The sequence below is a fragment of the Rhinolophus sinicus genome, chromosome 13, assembly GCF_057876585.1.
Source record: "Rhinolophus sinicus isolate RSI-liver-muscle chromosome 13, RSI-T2T, whole genome shotgun sequence".
Taxonomy (NCBI): domain Eukaryota; kingdom Metazoa; phylum Chordata; class Mammalia; order Chiroptera; family Rhinolophidae; genus Rhinolophus; species Rhinolophus sinicus.
The window spans coordinates 9,225,153-9,249,621 of record NC_142513.1 but is presented as its reverse complement, the minus strand read 5'-3'; the positions used below and the strand labels follow the sequence as shown (position 1 = coordinate 9,249,621).

Here is a 24,469-nt window from a genome sequence, read left to right as displayed (position 1 = left end):
GGAGGGCCTCAGGTGTACGTTCAAATCCAGGATGGGACATGGCCCATTTGCCCAGCTTTGAACCAGGGGCAGCAAAAGCCTCCTTCTGGCAGGGCGGAAAAGTGAACCCCGGGTCCAGGTTCACCCACAGTGCACAACGGGGACTTGGTAAAAATGGAGGAAGTCCCTTCTCTCTCCTACATGGCCCCCAGTGGGGCCTGGTTTGACCCCCCCACTTCCCCAGCCTCAGAAACAGGTTTTGTGGCTTTGAGTTGGCAGATAGGTCTTAGTGCGCCTGGAAAAGGGGTTTGCTTTTGAGACTAATGGGGGACATGAAGCCATGTGGCCTTAGGTATGCCAGGCCCCCTCTGGTCCTCTTTGCGCCCTCTGGGGGAGGTCCTTCTTTCTGATGTGCCTCCCAGAGTAGACTTAAAACTAAGACTTATGTTTGGTCGTCTGTGGTGGAGACAGTAATACAACTAAAAGGAACAGTAAGGATACCTTCATGGAACTCAGGGAAGTGACTCGCCCACGTTACACAGCGTGGCAGAGCCGAGCACCCTGCCCCTTCCACCCTCCTGACAGCCCAGGTCAGGGTGGGGTGGGGCTGGAGAAGACCCAGGTGTGGTCTAAGGGGGCGGGCAGGTGCGGTGGGTGGGGCTGGGGGCGCGGCCAACCCGGGCAGAGGCTCCCGTGGAGCGCGCCCCGGACCTGCCCGTCCCCCCTCCAAAGTCCTCCTATTGAAAGTGGCTTTAAGAGAAGAGTCGCCATAGGCGCGTAATGTCCTAAGAGCGGGGGATAGGGGCAAGTTTAGGGGCGGGGCCACATCCGGGAGATGGGTTACCTCCCCAGAAGCCAGAACTGGGGCTTGAGGTCTCCAGGATCCCGCCTGGGGAGCACCCTCTCTTTGGGGCGTCGGGGCTGGACGCCGCGGATCCTGAAGCCACCGCCTCCTCCAGCAGGGGGCGGGCCGCCGCCGTGTTTCGGGTGGGGGAAGGCGATCGCGTTGCCCCGTCCCGGGTTCCACCCCCCTTTCAGTACAGCCGACAGCCCAGAGGGGGCGGTCTGGGGGCGGGGTCGCACCTCCCCTTCTCGCTCCCAATCCCGGGGCCGTCTGGTGGGAGTGGGCAGGGGGCGTGAAGCTGCCCCCCCAGAGCCCCAGGACCCCCGAGGGCGCGCCCCTGATCTCCTGTTAGACTGCCGACCTCCCGGGGGTCTCTGGCGGCCCCGGTGTGGCTGTGTCCCGGCGGCGGCGGGAGGGGCCGGGGAGGCCGCCAGGCCGTGACGCAGCCGTTGCCATGGGCCGCCTTATAAATAACCGGGCTCAGGAGAAACTTTAGCGAGTCAGAGCCGCGCACGGGACCGGGAAAGGGACCCACCCGAGGGTCCAGCCGCCAGCCTCCGCACTAGTAGCGGCCACCCCGGCACCACCAGCAGCAACAGAAGCAGCAGCAGCAGCAGCGACAGCAGCAGCAGCAGCGACACAGCGGCGACAGTTCGCAGCCAGGAGGCCGCGCCACCTGCGGGCCGGCCGGAGCGGGCAGCGCCAAGCCCCCTCCCTGGGCACCCGCGTTCATGCAACGCCTGGTGGCCTGGGACCCAGCATGTCTCCCCCTGCCGCCGCCGCCCGCCTTTAAATCCATGGAAGTGGCCAACTTCTACTACGAGGCGGACTGCTTGGCTGCTGCGTACGGCGGCAAGGCGGCCCCCGCGGCGCCCCCCGCGGCCAGACCTGGGCCGCGCCCCCCCGCCGGCGAGCTGGGTAGCATAGGCGACCACGAGCGCGCCATCGACTTCAGCCCGTACCTGGAGCCGCTGGGCGCGCCGCAGGCCCCGGCGCCGGCCACGGCCACGGACACCTTCGAGGCGGCTCCGCCCGCGCCCGCCTCCGCGCCCGCCTCCTCCGGGCAGCACCACGACTTCCTTTCCGACCTCTTCTCCGACGACTACGGGGGCAAGAACTGCAAGAAGGCGGGAGAGTATAGCTACGTGAGCCTGGGGCGCCTGGGGGCCGCCAAGGGTGCGCTGCACCCGGCTTGCTTTGCGCCCCTGCACCCGCCGCCGCCGCCGCCGCCACCGCAGCCCTCCGAGCTCAAGGCGGAGCCGGGCTTCGAGCCCGCGGACTGCAAGCGGAAGGAGGAGGCTGGAGCGCCGGGCGGCGGCGGCGGCGCAGGCATGGCGGCCGGCTTCCCGTATGCGCTGCGCGCCTACCTCGGCTACCAGGCGGTGCCGAGCGGCAGCAGCGGGAGCCTGTCCACGTCCTCGTCGTCCAGCCCGCCCGGCACGCCGAGCCCCGCCGACGCCAAGGCGCCCCCGGCCGCCTGTTACGGGGGGGCGGTGCCGGCGCCCTCACAGGTCAAGAGCAAGGCCAAGAAGACCGTGGACAAGCACAGCGACGAGTACAAGATCCGGCGGGAGCGCAACAACATCGCCGTGCGCAAGAGCCGCGACAAGGCCAAGATGCGCAACCTGGAGACGCAGCACAAGGTCCTGGAGCTCACGGCTGAGAACGAGCGGCTCCAGAAGAAGGTGGAGCAGCTGTCGCGCGAGCTCAGCACCCTGCGGAACTTGTTCAAGCAGCTGCCGGAGCCCTTGCTCGCCTCCTCCGGCCACTGCTAGCGCGACCCCCGCGCGCGTCCCCCTGCCGGCCGGCCTCCGCGCTGCCGGGCGCGCCGCGGCCGCGAGACTCCGGGAAGCGCCCGCGCTCCCGCCCCCGCCCCCGGTGGCGCCGGCAAAACTTTGGCACTGGGGCACTTGGCAGCGCGGGGAGCTCGTCGGTAATTTTAATATTTTATTATATATATATCTATATTTTTGTCCACATCAACAGCACAAGCGGATGGGGCGCCCGCCCGTGGTATTTAAAGAAGAAATGTCTGTGTACAGATGAATGATAAACTCTGGCTCTCCCGCTGCCCCTTCTCCAGGCGCCGGCGGGCGGGCCGGTTTCGAAGTTGATGCAATCGGCTTAAACATGGCTGAACGCGTGTGTACACGGGACTGACGCAACCCACGTGTAACTGTCAGCCGTGCCCTGAGTAATAGCTTAAAGATGTTTCTCCCGGCTCGTTGCTGTTGATGTTGTTGTTTTTGGTCTTTTTTTGTATTATAAAAAATAATCTATTTCTATGAGAAAAGACGCGTCTGTATATTTGGGAATCTTTTCCGTTTCAAGCATTAAGAACACTTTTAATAAACTTTTTTTTTTTTGAGAATGGTTAACAAGCCTTTTGGGGGCAGTAGTTGGCTTTTGATTTTTTTCTTTATTTTGGATTTCTATGATTTTATTTTTGCTTTTCTGGTGTGGGGGTTTGTTGTGCGTGGGGGGGCTGCTAATATTTTTGGCTTTTTTGGTGGTTGGGAGGGGGTGTTGCAGCTGTTTTTCCTCCTCTTCTGCTACACTCCCCCCAGAGCCTGTGCTTGGAGAAGGGGATACGGGCCTTGGGGGGAGGGGCAGAAAAGTGCTGGGTCAGGCTTTCAGGGTGACTCAGGGTCCCTGGGTGCTAGGGAGGAGTGACTGGGAACCCCGCTTGGGGAGGGGGCCCAGGGCCTCTGGCAGATCTTGAGTGGCAGGCTTGGGTTTGGAGGGGCCTGGAGGTCTGTGACCCCTGCACAGTATTTAGGGCCTGTGACTGCTCTGGAGAAGTGAGTACAGGTTTTGGTCCCGTTGAGCCTAAGTTGGGGCAGATTCTTTTGGTAAGTGTAGTGGTGGGGTGGGCTGTTTAAAAAATATTTTGTGTGTATATATATTTTAAGAGAGGAGCCTGGGTGTGTGGGCGAGCTTGTGTTTGTGTGTCCCTGGCCTGTTTGGGTGTCTCTGGCCGGCTGGCAGGAGGGGAGAAGCCGTCCAGATGGAGGGAGGTGGGGGGAAGTGTTCTTGCACTTCCACTCCCTTTCCTGGCGATAGGAGATTTACCACTTGCCCTCTTTGCCCAGATGTGGACACGGAGGCCCAGCCTTACCTGCTTGTTCAAGGTGGCTGAACCTAGGTTTGAACTTGGGGCCCCTGTTCCTGATTCCCTTGGACAGAAATGGCCCCTGGCAAGGCTTCTGCGTCCCTGCCCCCTAACCTCCCGCCCCTCCGCCTTGCACCCACACCCCCATTCCAGCCCTGGACGGCATTCCTGAGAGTTGAGGATGTAGACAGAGGGGTTAGTGGATACACGCACAGCGTCCCGCGGTGCCTGGCACGCAGAAGGTGTTATATAAGCCTTTGCTCTTGTTATTTTTCGCTGGGAGGCTCCTGGCACTTGGCACCCCGGTCTGTAGTGCAGTAAGAGTGTGTCGAGTGCTTGCCAGGGGCCAGGCGGCCGGTAAACCCTGGACCTGCCCCATCTCATTTCAACGTCACAACCACCTTTGGAGAGGTGGGTACTGTTATAAGGCCTGTTTTTAGAGCAGTTTTTTGGCTGTCAGATTCCCATGGACAAGAAACTGGTTTGGGGTCCCCTTGCCCTAAGAGTGGGGGCCTCATCGATTAGTTTGCCAAGGGCCTTGGGGCAGCCTGGGATCTTGGGAGCAGCTGTTGATCTTGTGGTTTGAGAGTGGGAAATGCTTTTTCTCTTCCTTTCTCTGTGGGAGCCTGGTTGTACTTTCCCTGTGGGAGCCTGCGGTGTGGGGGACAGAGACACTCAGCCCCCACCGTGGTGGAGCTGTGGATCAAGGCAAATCCATGTCCCTAATGCTGGCCTCTCTTGTGGTGGCACGAGGGCTGTGCGGAGCGCTGGGCAGAGAGAACCTCCCTCTGGCTCTGGGCCTCCCGGGTGGCCCTGTACCCGTCTCCTTCTGTGCTGGGTGGCCGGGTGACCGCCTGGGACCCAGGAGCCTCCAATCAGTCGAGTACCAGCGACACTTCTGCTCAATTGCCTCTAGGATTTACCTGCTGAACGGCCAAGGCTGCGGGTATGGACCTGGGGAAGGAGGTAGCTCAGTATTTGGGGTGGGGGAGGGTCACAATTGAGGAATGAATCTCTCCAATCCCTGTTCTTCCCTTTGTCACCAAGAGTTGGCTGGTGGTTGCTGCTCACCCATTTTTCAGAGGATACAAAGGAGGTGAGAGAGGAGCAGCCTGGCCAAACAGTGGCGCCCAGCTGCCCTTTGCTGAGAGCTCTCTCAACCAGCATGGAGCACAGCTCCTTACACACATGTCCTGCTTTTCATCTACATAAGCACTCCACGGAAGGTATTATATCCATTTTATAAAAGTAAACTGAGGCCCACAGAAGTAGGGTTAGTGCTCAAGGTAGAACGGGAGGAGCCGGTTGTAAGATTCCAGGTCTCAGGAAAGCTTGGGGCGGAGAGCCTGGCTTGTAATCTCAGCCCCTGCCTCAAATCCTGAGCCTGTCCGGCTCCAAGTCCAGGTACCTCAAACGTCATAGATAAGTGACCTGCACATGGTCTCATAGTTTGGAATCAACAGAAAGGGGATTTGAACCTGAGTCCCTCTGACTGCCCCTGAAGAGTGCTGGGAAACAGTTAACAGGTCGAAGGCGCTGATGGCCTGGGTGGCCTGTGATGGGAGCATTGGGGACACAGCTTTGCCCAAAGGACGTGGAGAAATGCCTTAGATTGGGGGACACCCACCCTATGGATCACTAAGCTAGGAGGGCTAAAGCCTTGCAGGGTGATGGGACCAGTCCATTCAAAGGCTGGGAAACGAGAGTAGGATGGGGTGAAGCACTCGGGGAGCCCAGGAGGCCAGGGACATGCCTCAAGGAACGGGAACAATAGTGGATGCGAGTTCAGTGCGTGCAGTGTGCAAAGCACCACTCCACGGCCTCAGTGCGGAGGGGTTGGCTGCATCCTTCCCTTTGCCTGAGAGGGCTTCTCATGTCAACCACAGACCCACTGAGGCCAGTGGGAATCCCAACGAGTGTTTGTGCAGGACAGGAGAGTTGACAAAACACATTCATACCTCATAATCTTATGCAATATCCCATGGCCTGGTGATCTTACCAAGGAGAAAAGTGAGTGTCAGAAAGGAAAGTTCTGGAGACACTGCTGGGTGCCGAGCCCTGTGCTCAGGGCATGTTGGCCAGTTTAATCAGCTCATCAGCCTCTTGGAGGCCTCAGCTTTGTTATTGGCATTTTCCTGCGAGCGAACAGGCTCAGAGGGGAAAGTGACCTGTCCAAGGTCGTATAGCTAAGAACGGTGGAAGTAGGAAAGGGCAGGGGGACTTCAGATGGAGTTTTGACTCCATGTAAACACTTAAAGAATGTTTCCTCCTCCCCTGAAGTCCTGTCCAGACCTCCTGGGGACTGTTTTGTCCTCATCTCTGAGACATTTATTTGTCCAGTTCCTTTTAAAATGTATTCAACAAGCATTTATTTAGCACCTGCTGTGTACAGGACCTACGCTGCATGCTGGGAACATGTGGTGACCCAGGTGGAGGTGACAGCTTATAGGGAGAGACAGACAGTATCCAGTAACTGGAACAAGATAATGGCAGGTGGGGGTGGGGGTGGGGACAAGGGCTCTGAAGGAAGGAAAGGGGAACAGGGAGGGGAGGGGAGGTCCAGGAAGGCCTCTCCTAGGAGCTGGGCGTTTGAGCAGATGCCTGAGCGAGGTGAGGTGTGGGGGGACGAGCTTGCTTTACGGAGCGCTCACTCCTCACCAGCCTTGTGCATGCTTTCTGTCCATTAGCCTCACAATAACCTAGTGACGTGGGAATTGTTTATCATTCCCCTTCCTGGGGTGGGGAAGCTGAGGCACAGACAGCCAAAGTCACTGGACCAGCAGCTGGTGAGCGACTGAAGTTAAAATTTGAATTCAGGCATGACGTTTGAACCCAAGACGCCTTGCCTCCCGCCTCCCCTCGACCCCCATGGTCCTCTCATTTGCTCGGTTTTTCTGCCCTCCCACTTTAGTCCTGTCTTGTCCTGGCTGACCTCCTGGATGACCGGTGGTGGAGTCCCAGCTGCCCCAGCTGGCTGGCTGCCCCTCGCTGGGGGTTTTCAGCCTCGCATTGGCTGTGGCCATGTGCAGGGGAGTGAGGGAGGCCAGGGTGAGCTGGGGAGTTGGGGGGCTTCTGGGGCTCCAGCCTGTTGCAGTTTGAGCCCCTCCTGGGTGTCCTCCGAGGACAAAAAGTAGGAGTCCCCTTTCAAAGAGCAGGGACCTGAGGCGTCGAGAAGGGATGTCTCTTGCCCACAAAGCAGAAAAGGTGGAGTTCCAGTCGAGGTCCGTTTGAGCCCCAGGCTGAGCCACTTTCCTGTCTGCCAGTCACTGCCCTGTGGGGAGCCAGGTGGGCAAACCACAATTTGAATACCCTTTGAGGGGTAAGATGGAGTGGGGAGCTCCAAGCTTTGTTCCTTCCTTGCTGGTTGACCTCGGGCGAGATGCTTGGCCAATCTGGGCCTGGGCTTCCTAACCTGTGGACACAGAGCAGCCAGGTTCCATCCACATACTCAGCCAGGATCAAGGGAGACAGTCCCTGTGCCCCTGGAGCTGACACTGGTGGAAAGATGACAATAAACAATTAGTAAACGAGCAAGCTAATTTCCGGTGGTGACAAGGGCCTTGGGGGAAGTGGTAGAGGGTGACTGGGAAAGGCATTGAGAGAGCATTTCAGGCTGCAGGAGCAGCAGGTGCAAAGGCCCTGAGACAGGCCAGAGCTCAGCATGTTAGGGAAAGAGCGCAGGGCCAGTCTGGATAGAGTAGAGGCAGCCCGGGGTAGAGAGGGGCGAGGACAGAGGGATGGCAGTGTCGTGTCCTTCATGCGGGGGCAGTGGAGGCCAGGGTGAGGCTTTGAGGATGAATGACTAGGTGTCCCTGCCAAGGCCTGGCATCTGGAAAGCCCTTGACAAGTTTGTTGATGGGACAAAACAGGCCACTTGGCCTCTGGAGGAGGCAAAGTGCAGTGGGTGAAGGGCGCGGGGAGGTCCGCTGCCTGGGCCCAGGAGGCCCTTGTGGGTGAGGAGCCTCTGACCCAGGGCCTGGAGCCACGGGGAGCTGTTCACAGGCAGGAATGAGGGGAAGGGCATGGCAGGAGGCGGGTACCAGAGGAGCAAAGGCTGGGAGCCAAGAGAGGGAGAGTTCTTTGGGAAGCCTCCACTGCAGGGGAGAGGGCGCCGAGGAGGGGAGAGGCGAGGCTGGAGTGGGAGGCAGGGCCAGGCTTCCCTGAGACCTGGGGGGGGGGGGGAATGGTAGGGAGTTGGGGGGTCGGTAGGAGGCTGTTTTCTTTTTCTTTTTTATTTGCTTTCCCAAGTAATGCATGATTATGGTGGGAGGGTTGGAGAATGCAGAGTATCAATAAAAGGACGACGGCAAAAGCACCCACAATTCCACTACCCAGAGCTAAACCCTGGTAACACTTGCTGTGTGGCCTTGGGCAAGGCACTTCACCTCTCTGTGCCTCAGTTCCTCATTTATAAAATGGAATAATAGTACCTGCCTCATAAGGTTGCTGTGAAGATGAAGTGAGTTGATCCATGTAACGCGTTGAGAGCAGGGCCAGCACACTGTGTTAGTCATCGCCATCGTTACCGACAACGTCCTTACCATTTTGGTGGGTCAGGAGCCCAGATGCTAGAATTTGGCTGCCTGCATTCTAGTTCTGAAGCCACCATCGCCTGGCTGTGATTTGGGACAAGTGACTGCATCTCGCTGTGCCTCAGTTTCCCCATCTGTAACAAGAAGATAATAAAATTCCTCACAGAGTTTTGTAAAGATTTGACAGGTTAATGCACACAAAGTGATTGTAGAGAGAGTGCTCTGTAGGTGGCAGCTGTTATTGCCTTCCAGAATTTTCATTCCATGTGTGTTTTTAATTCATTATAGCGAATGTTGTCTATTTGGTATTTACACCTACCTTCTTCTTCCTTAGCAATGAAAGCCCCTCTATTATTGGGGCAAGTACCCTAGTAAGGATACATCTCCCAGCTTCTCTTGCAGCTAGGGATGACGAATGAGATATAAATAGAAGTTGTAGGTGAGGTTTCCAGGAAAGCGCTTTAAACGGGGCTGACTCAGTTATGAGAGACATTCCCTTTTGCCTCCCTCCTCTGCAACCCTTCCCCCCACCCCCATTACTTTTTTTCTACTTCCTGCCTGGAACTCGGATGTGATGGCTGGAGCTTCAGGGACCATCTTGAACCATGAGGCAAACATTGAAGCATGGAAGCCACATGGTGAGGGTGGTGAAACCAGAAGATAAAAGGTTCTTGGATTCTTGGTGGTGGTGGAACAGCCACACAGGTCCTTGCCTGCCTTGCTCTGGACTTGTTTACACGATAGAAAAATAAATCTCTGCTCATTGAGGTCTCTGTCATTTTACCTTCGTGTTACTGGCAGCTGAATCTATTTCTGATACATTTGCCAAAACGGAATCAACCTGTATGAGCCGTTGTGACCTGCATTTCTTAGTGGTGCCCCAGTGCTTCTTTGTCGGAGAATGTTCTACTGACACTATTGCACATAAATGCAGAACGAAGGGCTTGCTCTTCACTTAGGAAGAATAATTTGCATCAGATGTGGTGGAAGGATTTCTTTTAATTCATTTTAATTGCAGAAGTGATGCATGAAGACATTTTGCCATGAAGATGTTCTGCCTGTCCTCAGATATCTCCCCTGACACTCTGAAATCTCGGTGTGCATCAGGGCAGGCGTGAGTCAGGACTTGCAGTGGCTAGACTGTCTTTTGCTAACTCCAGGGAGCTCAAACTGGGCTCCCCACCCTCCATATGTGATGCACCAAGGAGGCCCTCAGTTTGGAGACAGAGAGGGTCAGTCCCTGCTGCAGCTCACAGAGCATGATGGCAGTTGCGCTGGGACCAGATACCCCACCACCCCAAATAACCCCTCTGCCCCCTGCTGCCACCACCACCACCTGCTCCACTGAGCCTTTTGCCAGGCAGCCTGGGGCCAGCCCAGCTGGGATCTCTGCGAGGTGAGTCTGGAAGCCAGGGAGCTGGGCAGGCGCGCTTTTATTTTTATAGCTGTTACCAGATCCCTGCATCACAGGCTCCAGCCCTGGAGCCCTGAAGGGGACGGAGGTGGCTAGGGAGGAGGAAGGCTCCTCAGAGAAACGGGTGGGTGGGGGTTAGCAGGCGGTAGAGGAGAGAGAACTGGGGCACAGTTAGCTTCCTGGGCGGCCAGACGCGAGCCAGGCCTCTGTCCTCTCCGGCCAAATGGAGCTGGTCGTCCAGGTTGCCTCGCTGACTCTCGTGGGTGTTGGTGGGGACATGCGGATGGATAATGGGGATCCTTTCATTCCTGTGGTCTTGAAACTCAGGTACAGAGCGTGTAGTGAATCCTGCTCCCCAGTTCTTAGGATGCAATTGCCTTTTGTTCTGTTTCCCCCCTTCAGCTGGCTCCCCACATCCATCCCACCCAGTTCTCACACCCCCACCCCAATGTGGTTGGTATCTGTCCTTATATGTGCATCAGCGCCTCACTTTATGTCCTTTCTTCTTAGCGAAATATACACACACAGGAAAGTGCACACAACCCAGGGGCATAGCTCAGAGAATTTTCCCTGCGGGGACCCACGCGTGTAGCCAGCATCCAGATCAAGAAACAGACCATCCCAGCACCTCAGGAGCCCCTCATGCCCCTTTTAGACACCCCCACCCCAAGGGTCATCATTATCCCGATTTCTAACAGCAAACAATTGTATCATTTCTGCGCTTTATTTAAAAGGAATCACACGATATGCAATCTTTAGTGTCTGACTTCTTTTATTCAATATTGTAACTAACATTCATCCAAGTTGTTGAGTGTACATATTAGGGTTTGTTCCTTTTTGTTCCTGAATAGATTTCCATTGCTTGGATATACACCATGTATCTCCCCACTTTATTGCTAAGGGACATTTCGGTTGTTTCCAGTCTTTAGCTCTTTAGAATTGGGCTGTGATGAACATTCTAGAATACATGTCTTTTGTTGAACATATGTGCATATTTCAGTTGGGCATATACCCAGGAGCGCCTTTGCTGACTCATAGGAAATGCTATGAGTATGTGTTTTAATTCCCGTTCATGGTATCCAACCCTAGATCTTATTCTATTTCTTACTTTTTTTTCTGTTTTAAAAGAACTCTCTGTCTTAGTCAGTTTGGTCTGCTCTAACAGAATACCATAGGCTGGGCGGCTTACATAAACAACAGAAATTTCTCTCTCACCCTTCTGGATTCTGAGAAGCTCAAGATCAACTTGCCAGCAGATTTGGTGTCTTGTGAGGACCTGCTTCCTGATTGGTAGACACTGTGTCCTCATATGTCAGAAGGGGCGGGGGAGCTCTCTGGGGCCTCTTCTTACAAGGGCACTAATGCCATTCATGAGGGTCCAGCCTCACGACCTAATCACCTCCCAAAGGCCCCACCTCCCAATACCATCACCTTGGGTTATTTCAATACATGGATTTTGGTCAATACAAACATTCCGACTGTAGCACTTTTTATTTTGAAGTAGATTTCAAATTTGTAGAAGAGTTACAGAAGCAGTACAGAGACCATGTTGGTTTTTTTTTCCTGAATGGAGAATAAATTGCTGACCTGTTGCTTTATCACCCTCTAATACTTTGATGTATAGTTCCTACAAACAAGGACATTTTCTATGTAACCATAATATAACCGGCAAATTAACACGGTACATTACTACCATCTACTCAGACCCATTCGAGTTTCACAGTTGTCCTAATAATGTCCAGTAAAAGGATCCAGTTCAGAATCACATGTTACATTTAGTTGCCACGTCTCTTTACTCCCCTGTAACCTAGAACAGCTTCTTAGTCTCTCCTTGGTCATGACCTTGACATTTGAGGATGACAGGCCGGCTGTTTTGTAACCTGTCCCTCATTTTGGGTTTTTCTGTTGTTTTCTCGTGGTTAGATTCAGGTTGTTCATCATTGGAAGATAAATCACAGAAGTGATGCTGTGTTCTTCTCTTTGTCCAACTGTTGACGAAGTTCATTTTTCCTCTTAGTTTTATTGAGATATAATTGACATGTAACATCATATAAGTTGAACGTGTACAACATAATGATTTGATATATGCATACGAGCATATGCCATTAAATGATTACTATAATAAGTTTAGTCAACATCCCTGACCTCACATATTTACAATCTTTTTTCTTGTGATGAGAATTATGGTGTTACTTTGATCCCTTGATTGAAGAGCTATCTGCCAGGCTTTACATCTGAAAGTTACTTTTTTCCCCTTTGTAATGATAAGTATTTGAGGGGAGGTACTTTGAAACTGTATAAATATCCTGTTCCTCATCAAACTTTCAATGGTTCATTTATTTTTATCAGTATAGACTCATGGTTTTTTTAAATTTTATTCAATAGGTTTTAGTACATTATTGTTATTAATTATTTGTATGTTCAATTTTTCCCATATATGGCCACTGGGAGCTCCTTCTGGCTGGCTTCTGTGCCCTTTTGACATGTCACCATCATTCTGGCATGAGGTGCTTCAGGCACATCTAGTGCTTTCCCTGCTTCAACCCTGAAATCAGCCATTTCTCTAAGGAGTGCTGACCCCTTTTAGTGCAGAATGGTGATTAGAAACCAAGGTCTCAGCACAAAGTGTGCTCATTGCTTCTGGGCCGTCACTACTCCTGGGCCCTCTCAGTGGACAGAGGTAAGGACTATATGTGTGTACACAGATACGCATTTATATCGGCATTATTTCTGTATCGAATGACTGTCTATCATCTATCTATCTTCTATCTATGTATGTGTCAGTCATTTATCTCTCTATTATCTATATCTATCTATCTCTATCTATTATCTATCTATCTCTATCATCTATCTAATCTATGTATCTATTATCTATCTATCAATCTATTATCTGTATCTATCTATCTATCTATCTATCTATCTATCTATCTATCTATCTATCTACCTATCTATCTGAAAACTATGAGTTTACACTGATAACTCCAATTCCAGTCCAGCACTGTAGAGTTTGTTCTAATTATGTCTCTTTCTATATTTGGAGATATTCTGGTTATATCTCTTTCTATATGTTCTGACAGTGAGAAAATCGGCTTCTGGTATTCTTAACATACTTACCTGACCTATCCCCTAGACGTAACCAATGTCCAGTCTCTGCATACGCCTGCTCCCTCCTTCCCCAATTGGATGCCCTCTTCACCCTACTTTGGGCCCCAGCATTCTTGTGGATGATTTCAGTTCAACTCCCCTGTGGCCTATGTGCATTTTTCTTCCTAATTTTTTATTTAATTTGCATGTATACCATATACTCAGTGTTCAAAATTCAAAGGGTATGAAAGGCTTTATAGTGAAAAGTTGGTCTGCTTCCCGCTTCTGTCCTCGCACACACAGTTCCCTTCCCCAGAGATCACCACAGTTCCCAGCAGTTTTTCTTGTTTCAGATGATCTGTGTGAGCACGTGCGCGCACACACACACACACACACACACGATATTTATACACATCACACATCGTAGCTCTTTCCACGCTGGTCTGTACTTTGCTTTTTTCATTCAATAATATATTTTGCAGCTGGCTCATATTAATAGTGTGGAACTGCCTCATTCTTTTTAACGACCACACAATATTCCATTGCATGGATGTACCATCATGATTTAACCAGCCCTCTTTTGATGGACAGTTATCTTGTTTCCAACCTTTTTGTAGCTCACACAGAGCCATGCTGGACAGCCATATGAAATAGGTCACAGGTGGACAAGGGCAGCAGACCTGCCTGGAAAACTGTGTTTTAGAGATGTGTCCACACTGCTCTGTGTCCCTCCAACTCCCTGCCTTTTCCTCCGATGCAGTGTTCCTCTCTGTGGACCTGCCACGTTTCCATGAACTGTTCCCTGTGTGATGGACACTCATGTTGTCTCCGAGTCCCCAGAGCTACAAACACGGTTATGATGAACGTCAGTGAATGCGCCTATCACAGGCTGGGATGTCTGGATACCGAGATGGACTTTGGGGAGAGTGCGACTGATGGATGGACTGAGGGTGACTGTCCATGGCCCCCCTGCCAATACCAGGCAGTTTGTCCTCGTTGCTTTTTGCTCCTTTACTATGTCCCTGTCAGGCTCATGAGTCAGATGGATGTGAGGTCACATCCCACTTTTTTCACTTAGATGTTTGACCTGGAATAAATGACCACCCCCTTCTGAGCCTCAGTTTCCTCATCTGTGTAGTGGGTCTCATCACATCCTTGATTGTTGTATAATGTGGGGCGTGGTGGAAAGTGAGCCCTTTATAAACAAAAGGGTCCCATTATACTAGAGTCCCCAGGCGTTTGTGGCTTAAGTCTCTAGCTTGGGCTTAGGTTTGGGGACAGAGTCCCCCTAAGGCAGTAAGAGGAAGAGGAACTGACCTGGAGAGGACCAGGGAAGTCAGGGGACATGGGTTGCGGTTGTTATGCCACAAGGAGAGTTGTAACCAGACTTCTGATTCAGTAATTTGAAGGAAAAATGCTAATCTAGATGGGGACTGGTAATTCATTCATTCGTGTTCCTCTTCATAGCTTGTGACTTTGGGCAAGTGACTTAACCTTTCTATGCCTCAGTTTCCTCGTCGACAAAATGGGGATGACAATAATAGTATCTATCTTATAGGGTGTGGTGAGATTAAATGAGATGATATATACATAGTGCTTAGAACAGTGCCTGACACATAGTAAACGCTCAGTAAATATCAATTACTATCACAATTCATTTTTTCAACATATTATTTACTGAGAATCTGCTACATGCCAAGGTTAGCTGTCTCTCTCTGCCTGGAACTAGAACCACCTGGAACCTCAGATACTATAAAATCAGCGCCCAGAAAAGATGACAGGATCTCAGGAGCCCCCACCTAGTAATCTGGCTGCCAGGGGTGGTTTAAGATCCCCCGGCCCCTCCATTTCCAGGCCAGGGCTCCTGACATCCCTGTGAATCCCTACCCCCCAGCTCTTCAGAGGCTGTGACACCCTCAAACCTTCTCCAACAGCGCTGATTTGAACCACTGTGGACTCAGAATAAAACAGGCTCAGGCAGCAAAACCCTATCTGTGCAATGGGGGCTCCTGCACTAGATGCTGCTGAAGGATTTGAACTGCCTTTTCGTTGGGGCCAGTTGGACCCTGGGAGAAAGTGGGCAGCATAAGTTGGACAGATTCTCACCTGTTTGTCGCTGTCATTACTCAGTGTGGACCAGGGCTTCTCACCTCAGCACTGCTGGCATTGGGGACAGGATCATTCTTTGCTGTGGGACACTGCCTTGTTCATCGCAGCAGCCCTGGCCTGCACCCACTAGATGCCAACAGCACCTCCACCCCCAACTATGACAACCAAAAATATCTCCTGAGATCCTGGGGGCCAGAATCACTATCAGTTGAAAACCCTTGTGTGGAGGGTACAGCAGCCTGGCTGAGCCCCACAGGCTGCGTGGCTCTCTGTGGGACGCTGGGGAAGCTGCCTGCATTTGCAGGGCCTCAGGTCGCCACCACTCAGGGGATGAGGCTGAGCCAGCATCAAGGGCTCTCCAGCCTGGTCTGGCTAGAAGTCTGGCTGCTGTGTGTTTCTGTCTCTCTCCGCATCCTGGGCCCAGGAGACAGGTCTGGGTGGGGACGGCCTGTACTTGTTCTTCCATCTCATGACTGGCCCTCCCTCCAAATGCAGGAGAGACAATAATGACACAAGCAGGCTTTGGGCTGTGTCTCATGTAATCCTTGTAACAGCTCTGTGAGGTGGGAGCTTTTATTATCCCCATTTTCCAGCAATGGGACAAATCATAATTGTGTGCCACCTGACAGGACACACAAGAAGAACACAGCATCACACTTCTGTTATATCCCTGCAAAGATGCATGACCTGAATGTAACCGTGAGGAAACATCAGACAAATCCCAAGGGAGGGACATACGTCAAAATAGCTGGCCTGTCCTCAAAAGTGTCAAGGACAAGAAGGTTAAGGACAGACTGAGGAGCTGTTGAAAGAGCCTGAATACAACTGAAGGAAGCGAGGTGTGATCCTACCAGGAAAACTGAGTCGGACCTTGATGGGGACAATTATGGAATATTGAATATGATGTATGGATACGATTGTAGTGCTTATCGGTGACACATGTTCTGAATTTGATAACAGTAGTGTGTGTGTGTGTGTGTGTGTGTGTGTGTGTGCGAGAGAGAGAGAGAGAGAGAGAGAGAGAGAGAGAGAGAGAGAGAGAGAGAGAGAGAGAGAATGAGACAGGAGATCCCGGTTGCAGCATTCAGGGATTGGAGGACATCATGTCTACAACTAACTCTCAAATAACCAGGACAAGAGAGAATATAAATAGAAGGGAAATGATGAAGTAAGTGGGACAAAATATAACAATCTGAAGGATATCTTATAAGTCTTGTAATTTTTCTGTAAGTTCAAAAGTTATACCAAAACAAATTAAAAAACAAATGGAAACACCTGACCTTAAATCTACCAAAGAGAAATGAAAATATATGCCCACAGAAAGACCTATAAGCATATTCGCAGCCATTTTATTTCTAATAGCCCTAACCTGGAAACAAGTCAAACATCTTTCTGCAAGTGAGAAGATCAATGCGTTATCATACATCTGTGAACGGAATACTATTCAGCAATAACATGCAGGAAGCTATTGATTCATACACGCTATGGATGCAGCTTCAATGTGACGTGCCGAGGGAAAGAAGCCGGACACAGAAGACCACACACTGTGTGATTCCTCTGATACGGACTTCAGGAACAGGGCAGACATGTCTGGAAGTCAGCATAGCGGTTCCCTTTGTGGGTAGAGTTACTGCCTAGAAAGGGGCACGGGAGAGCGTTCAGGGCTGCTGCAGAAGCTCTGTCTTGACCTGGGTGGTGATCACATGGATTTACCCATGTATGAACATTCTTTGCGAGAAAAATTCACTAAGTAAGGTCCTTTTCTGCACTTTACATAAGTTACATGCAAAGTCAAAGTAAAAAAATTAACTGAAGATGCGTGTCAAACATAGGAGGTGGGCAGGGAGTGGGCAGTGGGGTTGAAGAGAAGAAATAAATGCAGCCAGAGAGGAGCCAGCCCTGCGTGACTATGATGGCGACGTGTGGACTGAAGAGTCGGGTACCTCAGCCCTTCGCACCGGAGGTTCAGAGGAGAAACCGAAAAAGACACACCAGCTGGTGGGTGGCAGAGGCGGGATTTGGACGGGGTCTGGGTGACCTCGGAGTGCGCTCCTTACCCAGTGTGCTGGCTTCCCCTCATAGGCTGGCCAGCCCTATTGGGCTCCCAGAGGCTCCCCAGGGCTTGGCGGGGGTGGCGAAACCACTGCCTGGCAGAGACCATTCCAGCTCAGAGCTGGCGCTCCAAGTGGGAGGGGAGGCAGTGGGACAGAGGGCAGCCCAGCCGGCAGCTCCCACACACGGGGGCCCTGCCCACCTTGCTTGCCTCCTGTTGACCTTTGCCTTCCTTCCTGGGCCAGCGTGTGGGCTCTGGGGCCCTGCAGGCTTGGGTGCGAATCCCAGCTCTGCCCCCATCTGGCTATGTGGTGTGGGGCAGGTGGCTCCCCTCTCCCTGCCTCAGTGTCCACTTCCAGAACGTGCCCCCGAGAGCATCTATCTAACATCATTGGTGGGCAGAGTCGAGGAGTTAAATGTGGGCCAAGCTCTACATAATGCCCGCGCGTACTAAGGATGCAGTAACGGTAGCTGCTATTGTCGTTATTATTGCTGCTTGTGGGAAGGGGGGAGCCCTGTTGCCCTGAGGCCTCACAAACATGGGCATGTTAAAGCAGCTGGCATGGAAGGAAAAGTTCTAGAGAAAGGACCCCTAAGCTGCCTGACGGTTACTCAGAAAACTCTCTTCATTTCCACTCTGGGGTCTGAGAAAGTTCTTGGCAAGCTAAATTTTATGATTTCGGTGTACGAACTTCCAACCTTTGTCTATGCATTACTTGCCCTGTGTGCCAGTGTGTCTTTTCCTTCCATCCTTCCTTTTTTTGTTGTTTTTTTCTGGTATACTTTTAAAAATGTAAACCTGTTACGAATGTATAACCTGGGTCCAGAAGAGCTGGTACATTTTCACCAATCCCAGCCCCCCCATGCCCACTCCGTGTGCGTGTCTTCTCGTGTCCTCACCCTCCCTCCGCATTTCCCGGCCTGTCTCTCCTTGTTTCTGAGTCCCCGTGTACCAGTCCTGAATGTAATGGGTATTCGTGATACTCTACAAGTTCACGTGCTTGGGGCCCAGGAAATAAATGGCTGGTACATGAACTAATGGAACCATAAGGAACAAACAAACAACAACACCAACAACAAAACCCAGTTCTGGGTAATTGAGGGCTCTGTGTGGTTTGGTCAGTGGAGTTCCTTGTGAAACCTGTGCAAGCAAAGACCCTATGGTATCGATAATAACTGAGCCCAGCGTTTTCCGGAGACAAATTGTGGTACTGCGGGTGTCACCGGGTCCTTGCGAGGAGCCAGTGGGATGGCAGCAGGGAGCGCTGGTCTGTCAGCTACCCCTCGGGCCTCCTCTGTTCTTCTGAGGTCCCACAGCTGGGAAGTGGCTGCATGAGGTCTTGGACCCCGGGCCTCGGATGCTGCTCTCCACCATGTTTTCATTTTGTGCTCTGCTGTATCTGAGACCCCAAGCCAGGCAGGCAGAAGAGACTTAAAGATGTGCTCCAGGAAGGACGTCACTGAGCACTTCTCACGTGCCAGGCACTGTGCTAAGCTTGGGATACAGCAGAAAATAAGCCCCAAACTGTCTTCATGAAGTTTACGTTCTCATGGTGGGGGATACAGTCAGGCAGAAGAAGTTAAGTGCTGTGGAGAAAAATAAAGAAGAGGAAGAAGAGGAGTGCTGGTGTGTGTGTGTGTGTGTGTGTGTGTGTGTGTGTGTGTGTGTGTTGTTTCATTTAACTACAGAGGTCAGGGAAAGCCTCACTGAGAGAAAGCGATACCTAAAGCCCTGAAAGAGGTAAAGGAGAGAGCCATGGGAGATATCTGGGGCAGGGGGACAGCATGTGCAAAGGCCCTGAGGTGGGGCCGTGCTTTCTCTGTGTAGGGAGCAGCAGGAGGCCAGCGTGTGGGGACGGTGTGAGTGAGTGGGGCGTGGTGTGTGTGTCGTCGTGGTATGTGGGACTCAGCAGATGAGGGAGATGGTTTGCCTTCTTCCTCCCAGGGTTATGGGGGAGGTGTGGCATTCAGGCAGAGGAGAGAGCAAAATGAAAGAAATGGTGGAAAGTGCTGAGCCCAGGGTCTGCTACACACTAGGCATTCCACTAACAGCGTCATGTTACTGCAGAGGGTGTGTGGAGGCTTTGGATGGAATAACCTCATCTTTAATGGGGTGGGCGATGGGTGGGCTAGGTGATGCCTGAGAGGACCCATCCATCCTAGCCTCCCCCTACAGAAGGCTTGGTGCCCCCATGAGCTGGGGTGGGGGGGAAGGACCCCTGCGGTGGGTGGGATCAGCAGGTGAGTGGGAGGAGGAAGCCTGGCCAGGGCTGGTGGGGAGCTGGGAGCTGGCGGGGGGCCAGGGAGACAGTGTTCTGACTGGGAGGGCAGGTTGGGGCTGGTTCTCTTGGGGAGAGAGGCAGGAGCCTGGACGGTGCGAGTAGAGCTTCCCACCTGTCCCTTCTCTCTGACTTTTCCCCATTCCTCCAACTTGCTGTCCCTCCTTTCACTGTTGGCCCATGCTGCTCTCTCCTCAGTGAATGCTGTTCCCTTCCCTTTTTACCAGGTTCATGCCTACTCCTTGCTTGATTCTCCAAGGACTGCGTCTGCACCCAAGGAGGCCTTCCCCGACTCTCCCTTGCTCCCCTCCGTTCCTGTGCGTGGTCCTCACAGCCAGGACCCCTGTTTGGGGGGTCTGTATGTGTGTGATTATCCATCTATGGTCAGTCCCATAGGTGCTAAACTCTGGGGTGGGAAGAGGTCTGTCGTATTGATGCTGTGTTCCCAGCACTTGGAATGGCACCTGGCACATAGTCGGTGCTCTGAGTCCTGGATGGAGGATGGAGGATGGGTGGGTGGATGAGTGCTTGTATCCTGGACAGAGAGTTGGATGGATGGCTGGACCTGGACGGCTAAGGGTGGGCTGGGTGATGGTGTGAGCAGTGAACAGGTAGGTGGAGGAGGGTTGGGTGGGAGGGCACATTATTGGGGGGAGGGTGTGTGGTTAAGCAATGGCTAGCTGATGGGAGACTGGACCAGGGTGGGGTGGGATGCAATAGAAAACTCCTGGCCTGAGAATTAGAAGACTAAGAGTTCAGCCTTGCTACATATGAACACCGAGGCCTGTGGAGTCTTGGGTTTGCCATATCACCCCTCTTTGCCTCTGTTTACCCATCTATTGGTTTTTCAGCTTCATTATTGCTTTTATTTCGCTGCATAGAACACTTTCCTCCCCCCACCTCCCAATTTTTCTGGAGTCTCTCCACATGAACAAAACAAAAGGAAGCTGCTGAGATGGGGGGCATGGTATCCCCCAGGAACCTCTTGAGCTGGGAAAACAGCTCGAAAACCCAGCTGAACAGTCCCCAATTTTGTTATCTCCCCTACCCCTCTCTGAGTTCCTCCTCTCTGGGGTGTTTGCTAAAAAATGCAGATTCAAGGGTTCTTCTGCCTAAGTTTCCCCTCTAGGTGCTTTGGAGCAGGCCCAGAAATCTGCAGTTTTAACAAGCTCCATTCCAGGATTCTGAGCTCATCTCTGGGGACTCGTTGCCCCTTCCAGAGACTGGATCCTACAGGTCAGCAGCCTGGCGTGTGGATGCAGCTGCCTGTGTGCTGAGGGCATGGGGTTGCTGTGACATTCTCTCTCTATATACACATGTTTTAAAAAGACCGCAGGCTGGGATGTCCTGCAGTGGGGCTGGTTAAGTACCTTGGGTCTGGTCCACTCCCTAGAGGGCCCAGCAGGTGTTAGAAAGAAGGAAGTAGGTTCTGATAAGACGATCGCCAGGATACGGTTAAGTGAAAAAGTAGGTGCAGGACAGGGCCCATCGTTTCACCACGTGTTAAAACATTCCTGAAAGAAGAGAAATGTGGATATTCACAGGCAAGTCTGGAAGAACACACAAGAAACTGGGACCAGGGTGGCTTCTGGGGAAGGAAACTGAGGGACCAGGAACGGAAGGGACACCCTTGGTTATGCCTGAATCCCTTCCTGAGTCTTGGGTTTGAATTCTGATCTAAACCCTCTCTGAGCCTCAGTTTCCTCATGTGTAAATGAGGCCATAATTGCCATCTTGAGCCTGGACTGGAGTGGAGGGCACAGGCAACTTGATCCTGCTTTGGCTTTTGTTTCCCAGGATGCTTCTGGTCAGGTCTCACCTTCCAGCAGCCCCACTTGGCCCAGGGAGGGTGGGTCCCCGGGCAGGGGGCGGCCCGGTTTGGGGTGGGGCTGAGCTGGAAAAACCGGCAGGGTTGGAGTAGTGTGTGCAGGTACCATCTTTACTACTTTACCTGGAGGCTGTTTAGGGACACTCACCCCCACCCTGGGCCCCTGTGGAATTGGGACCAGAAGAGCATCTGCCTGCACCCATGCTTCAGGCTGGAGACCAGGGGGAAGGGGAGACTGACTGGGCATTGAGGCTGTGTTGAGGGGCAAGGAGACAGAGAGATGGTGGGAGGGAGAGAGAGAGAGAGAGAGAGAGAGAGAGAGAGGGGAGGGGAGGGGAGGGGAGGGGAGGGGAGGGGAGGGGAGGGGAGGGGAGGAGAGGAGAGGAGAGGAGAGGAGAGGAGAGGAGAGGAGAGGAGAGGAGAGAAAGACATATATACACAGACAGCTAGATTTAGGCTTAGAGAGGCAAAGAGTCCGAGTGAGGAGGAGGAGACAGCAGAGCTCTCTGGGTGCTGGTGGGGGCTGGGTTCGCTCTGGCAAGGTGCCTGGGGCTGGCCAAGGTGCAGAAATGCTGGGGGAGGGAGGGTGGAGGGTGCTGGAGGCATCTCCAGAAGGGCGTTTTCCACACCTCTGGGTTGTAGCTGCAGGTCTGAGTGGTCCTTGGAACCAACTCAGGGCCCCTTACTTCTGGTCCCTTCAGTTCTCCCTTGGGACCTTGTACCTGGAGGCTGCCTCCCCAGGGTCCCTCTCAGAGCAGAGCTGGGAAGGCCCGAGGTGAAACTGGGCTAATTAGTGCTCAGAACTGAGATAATCGTTGCCTGGAATGTTCCCTAGGAGGTCCAGCTGGGGGCAGGCAGCCAGGAGCCCATGGGGTACCTGGGATTGGCCCAGCCGGGCCTCTTCCTGCTGGCTACTAGAAGCCTGAATATTAGAAGTGGGGGGACCCAGGAGGCCTGGATCCCTAGGTCTTAGAACCTATAGGCCATCCTGTATAGCAGATCCACTGGACTCCAGTCTGATCGTGTCTACCCCAACCCCTGCGGAAAGCCTTCCATGGCTGGCCATGGCTCATAGCTAAAATCTGAGCCCCTTCCCTCTGTCAAGGGGTGCCTGCGGATCTGTTCTCGCGCCTGGCTTATCGTTCTGGCCCTCCCTTTCCATCTTCTTACCCTGAAACACTCCACACTTGGCCCACCTCAGGACCTTTGCATATGCTGTATCCCCTCCTAGCGTGCTCTCCCTCCATCTCCTCCCAGAGCGCTCCCTCACTCAGCCTGCAGGCCTAAGCTCAGCCACCTCACTTAGGTAGTGCCCTGTACTTCTCCTTCCCAGCACTTGGCCCTCTCCACTCTCTTCATGGGATTCCTTGTTTGATGCCTGCTTTCTCCCTGCAAGTGTCAGCTCCCTGAAGACAGACACCAAGGTCTGCTTGGTCACCACTGTCCCACAGGCCCTGACACACAGCAGGCGCTCCATGAGCGAGCCAGTGGCCGTCAAGAAGTGGCCTGGACATTTTTTGATGTGTAGATTCCTCCTAGGAAGGGACCCTGTGGACCCCCGCGTCTCCCCACACCGTCCCTGCCTCTCCTGCATCCTGGCCTGAGGTGATCCTGCCTCGGGGATGTCAGACTCCACAGGGCGGCCTTGGCTGTGATGTTGTAATGAATCACTGGCCGGAATCCGGTCTCGATTATCTCCAGGCTGGGCACGGTCCTCTTGTCCTCATGGGGCTGGGACCACAGGCTACCGTATCAGACGCACCAGGTGTCCCACGGGGCCTCTTGCCTCTGGCCACAGATAACAGCTAACAGCACCCTCCCCCCCCACCCGGCACCTGCATCAGGGACATGCTGGCGGCCTCGGCAAGTTTTTACGGCAAGTTTTTACGTCTCTCTTGATTGCTGGGTCACACAGGGTGAGGTCCCACCCCATAGGAGAGAGCGAGGAACTGGGTGGAAATGGGGTTTGTGGCTGGGAGACCTTAGATGTAATAATAACACCAACTTCTCAAGGTGGGTGAAATGAGAAAGTGGGCCACATGACGGGTTTCCCACGTGCCCCCGGGGGACTGACGTGTCCCAGGGTACCTTGGATGCCTGAGGTTGACAAGTGTTTTGGGGCCTACAAGTGAGGTGGGGCAGAAAGTGTTGGCAAGGGAGGGTTTGAGCCATTTCTAGGGCACTGATCCTACTCTGCCTCCATTTCCTCCTGGTGAAGCGGGGATGGTAAGGAAGAGCTTGTACTTCAAAGCGACGTACTTAAATGAGACGCTTTCTGGAGCAGCACCTCGCGGGGAGTGATCAATAATGACCATTATTATCACCTCCTAAGGTCTGGCCTCACCCTGTCCCTACCTCTTCATGCTTCCTGCCCCTACCACCATTCAGGCTCCGGTGATTCACCTGAATGGTTACAACAGCCTCCAAATGGTCTCCAGCTCCCAGTTTCAGTCTCGTCTCCACGTGCTGCCAGACGGAGCCTTAGAAAATGTAAACTGCATTACCATTCTCCGTTGCTCAACAGTCTCCCATGATTCCCACTGCCCTCAGAATAAAGATTAAGGTCCTAATCATTGCCTGCACGCGCTGCATGATGGCTGACCTCTCTCGCCTAATCTCTTGCCTCTCTTCCTCTCATTCACTCTGCCAGAGCCACCTTGGTTTCTTTCAGTGACTCTGGCTCCTGATTGCCTCAGGGCCTTTGCACATGCGGCTTCCTCTACTGGACTGCTTTCCTCTGTCCTTTTCACTTAGTAGCCAGGTCTCAGATCAGGGGGACCTCTTATAGAGGGTGCTGCGGTGACACCCACATTCCCTTCCATTGGGCCCGGCATCTATCTATTAGCCGCCATGCAATGGTGGCAGCTATGGGCTCCTAGCTGGATCTCCTTTCTGGAGATTTGTCTCATCAAACAGGAGCTGCCTCATCCGGGAGGTCCTCTCAACCCCAAACATCAGAGGCAGACACAGCCAGTGACTGATTAGATAAGGGAACAAAGCTTAGCCCTCTTCTGTCAAGGTGGGATCAACTCTGTGGTACAGTTCATGTTCCAGAGCTTCTCGTGGAATCAGGTTGAAGCTAGACTTCAGCTGAGAACACATGCTAGCTTAGCTCTTTCCCAGGCCCTGTCCTGCTTCTTCTCTCCTTTTCTCCCCAAAGCATTCCTCAGTGAATCACATGCATTCCAATCTCCGTTTCGGGCTCTGTTTCTGGGCAACCTGACCTAAGACAAATC

General features: G+C 53.0%; 1 protein-coding gene and 1 long non-coding RNA gene across 2 annotated transcripts in view; both read left to right on the top strand.

The window, feature by feature from the left end:
- LOC109444591 (uncharacterized) overlaps positions 1–24,469 on the top strand; it is a 212,406-nt gene that overhangs the window by 21,789 nt on the left and 166,148 nt on the right. The window lies entirely within an intron of this gene.
- On the top strand, positions 1,074–3,221 carry CEBPB (CCAAT enhancer binding protein beta). Its single transcript, XM_019726095.3, has one exon. It carries the CDS (start codon positions 1,555–1,557, stop codon positions 2,596–2,598), a length of 1,044 nt encoding a protein of 347 aa, XP_019581654.1. The 5' UTR covers positions 1,074–1,554; the 3' UTR covers positions 2,599–3,221.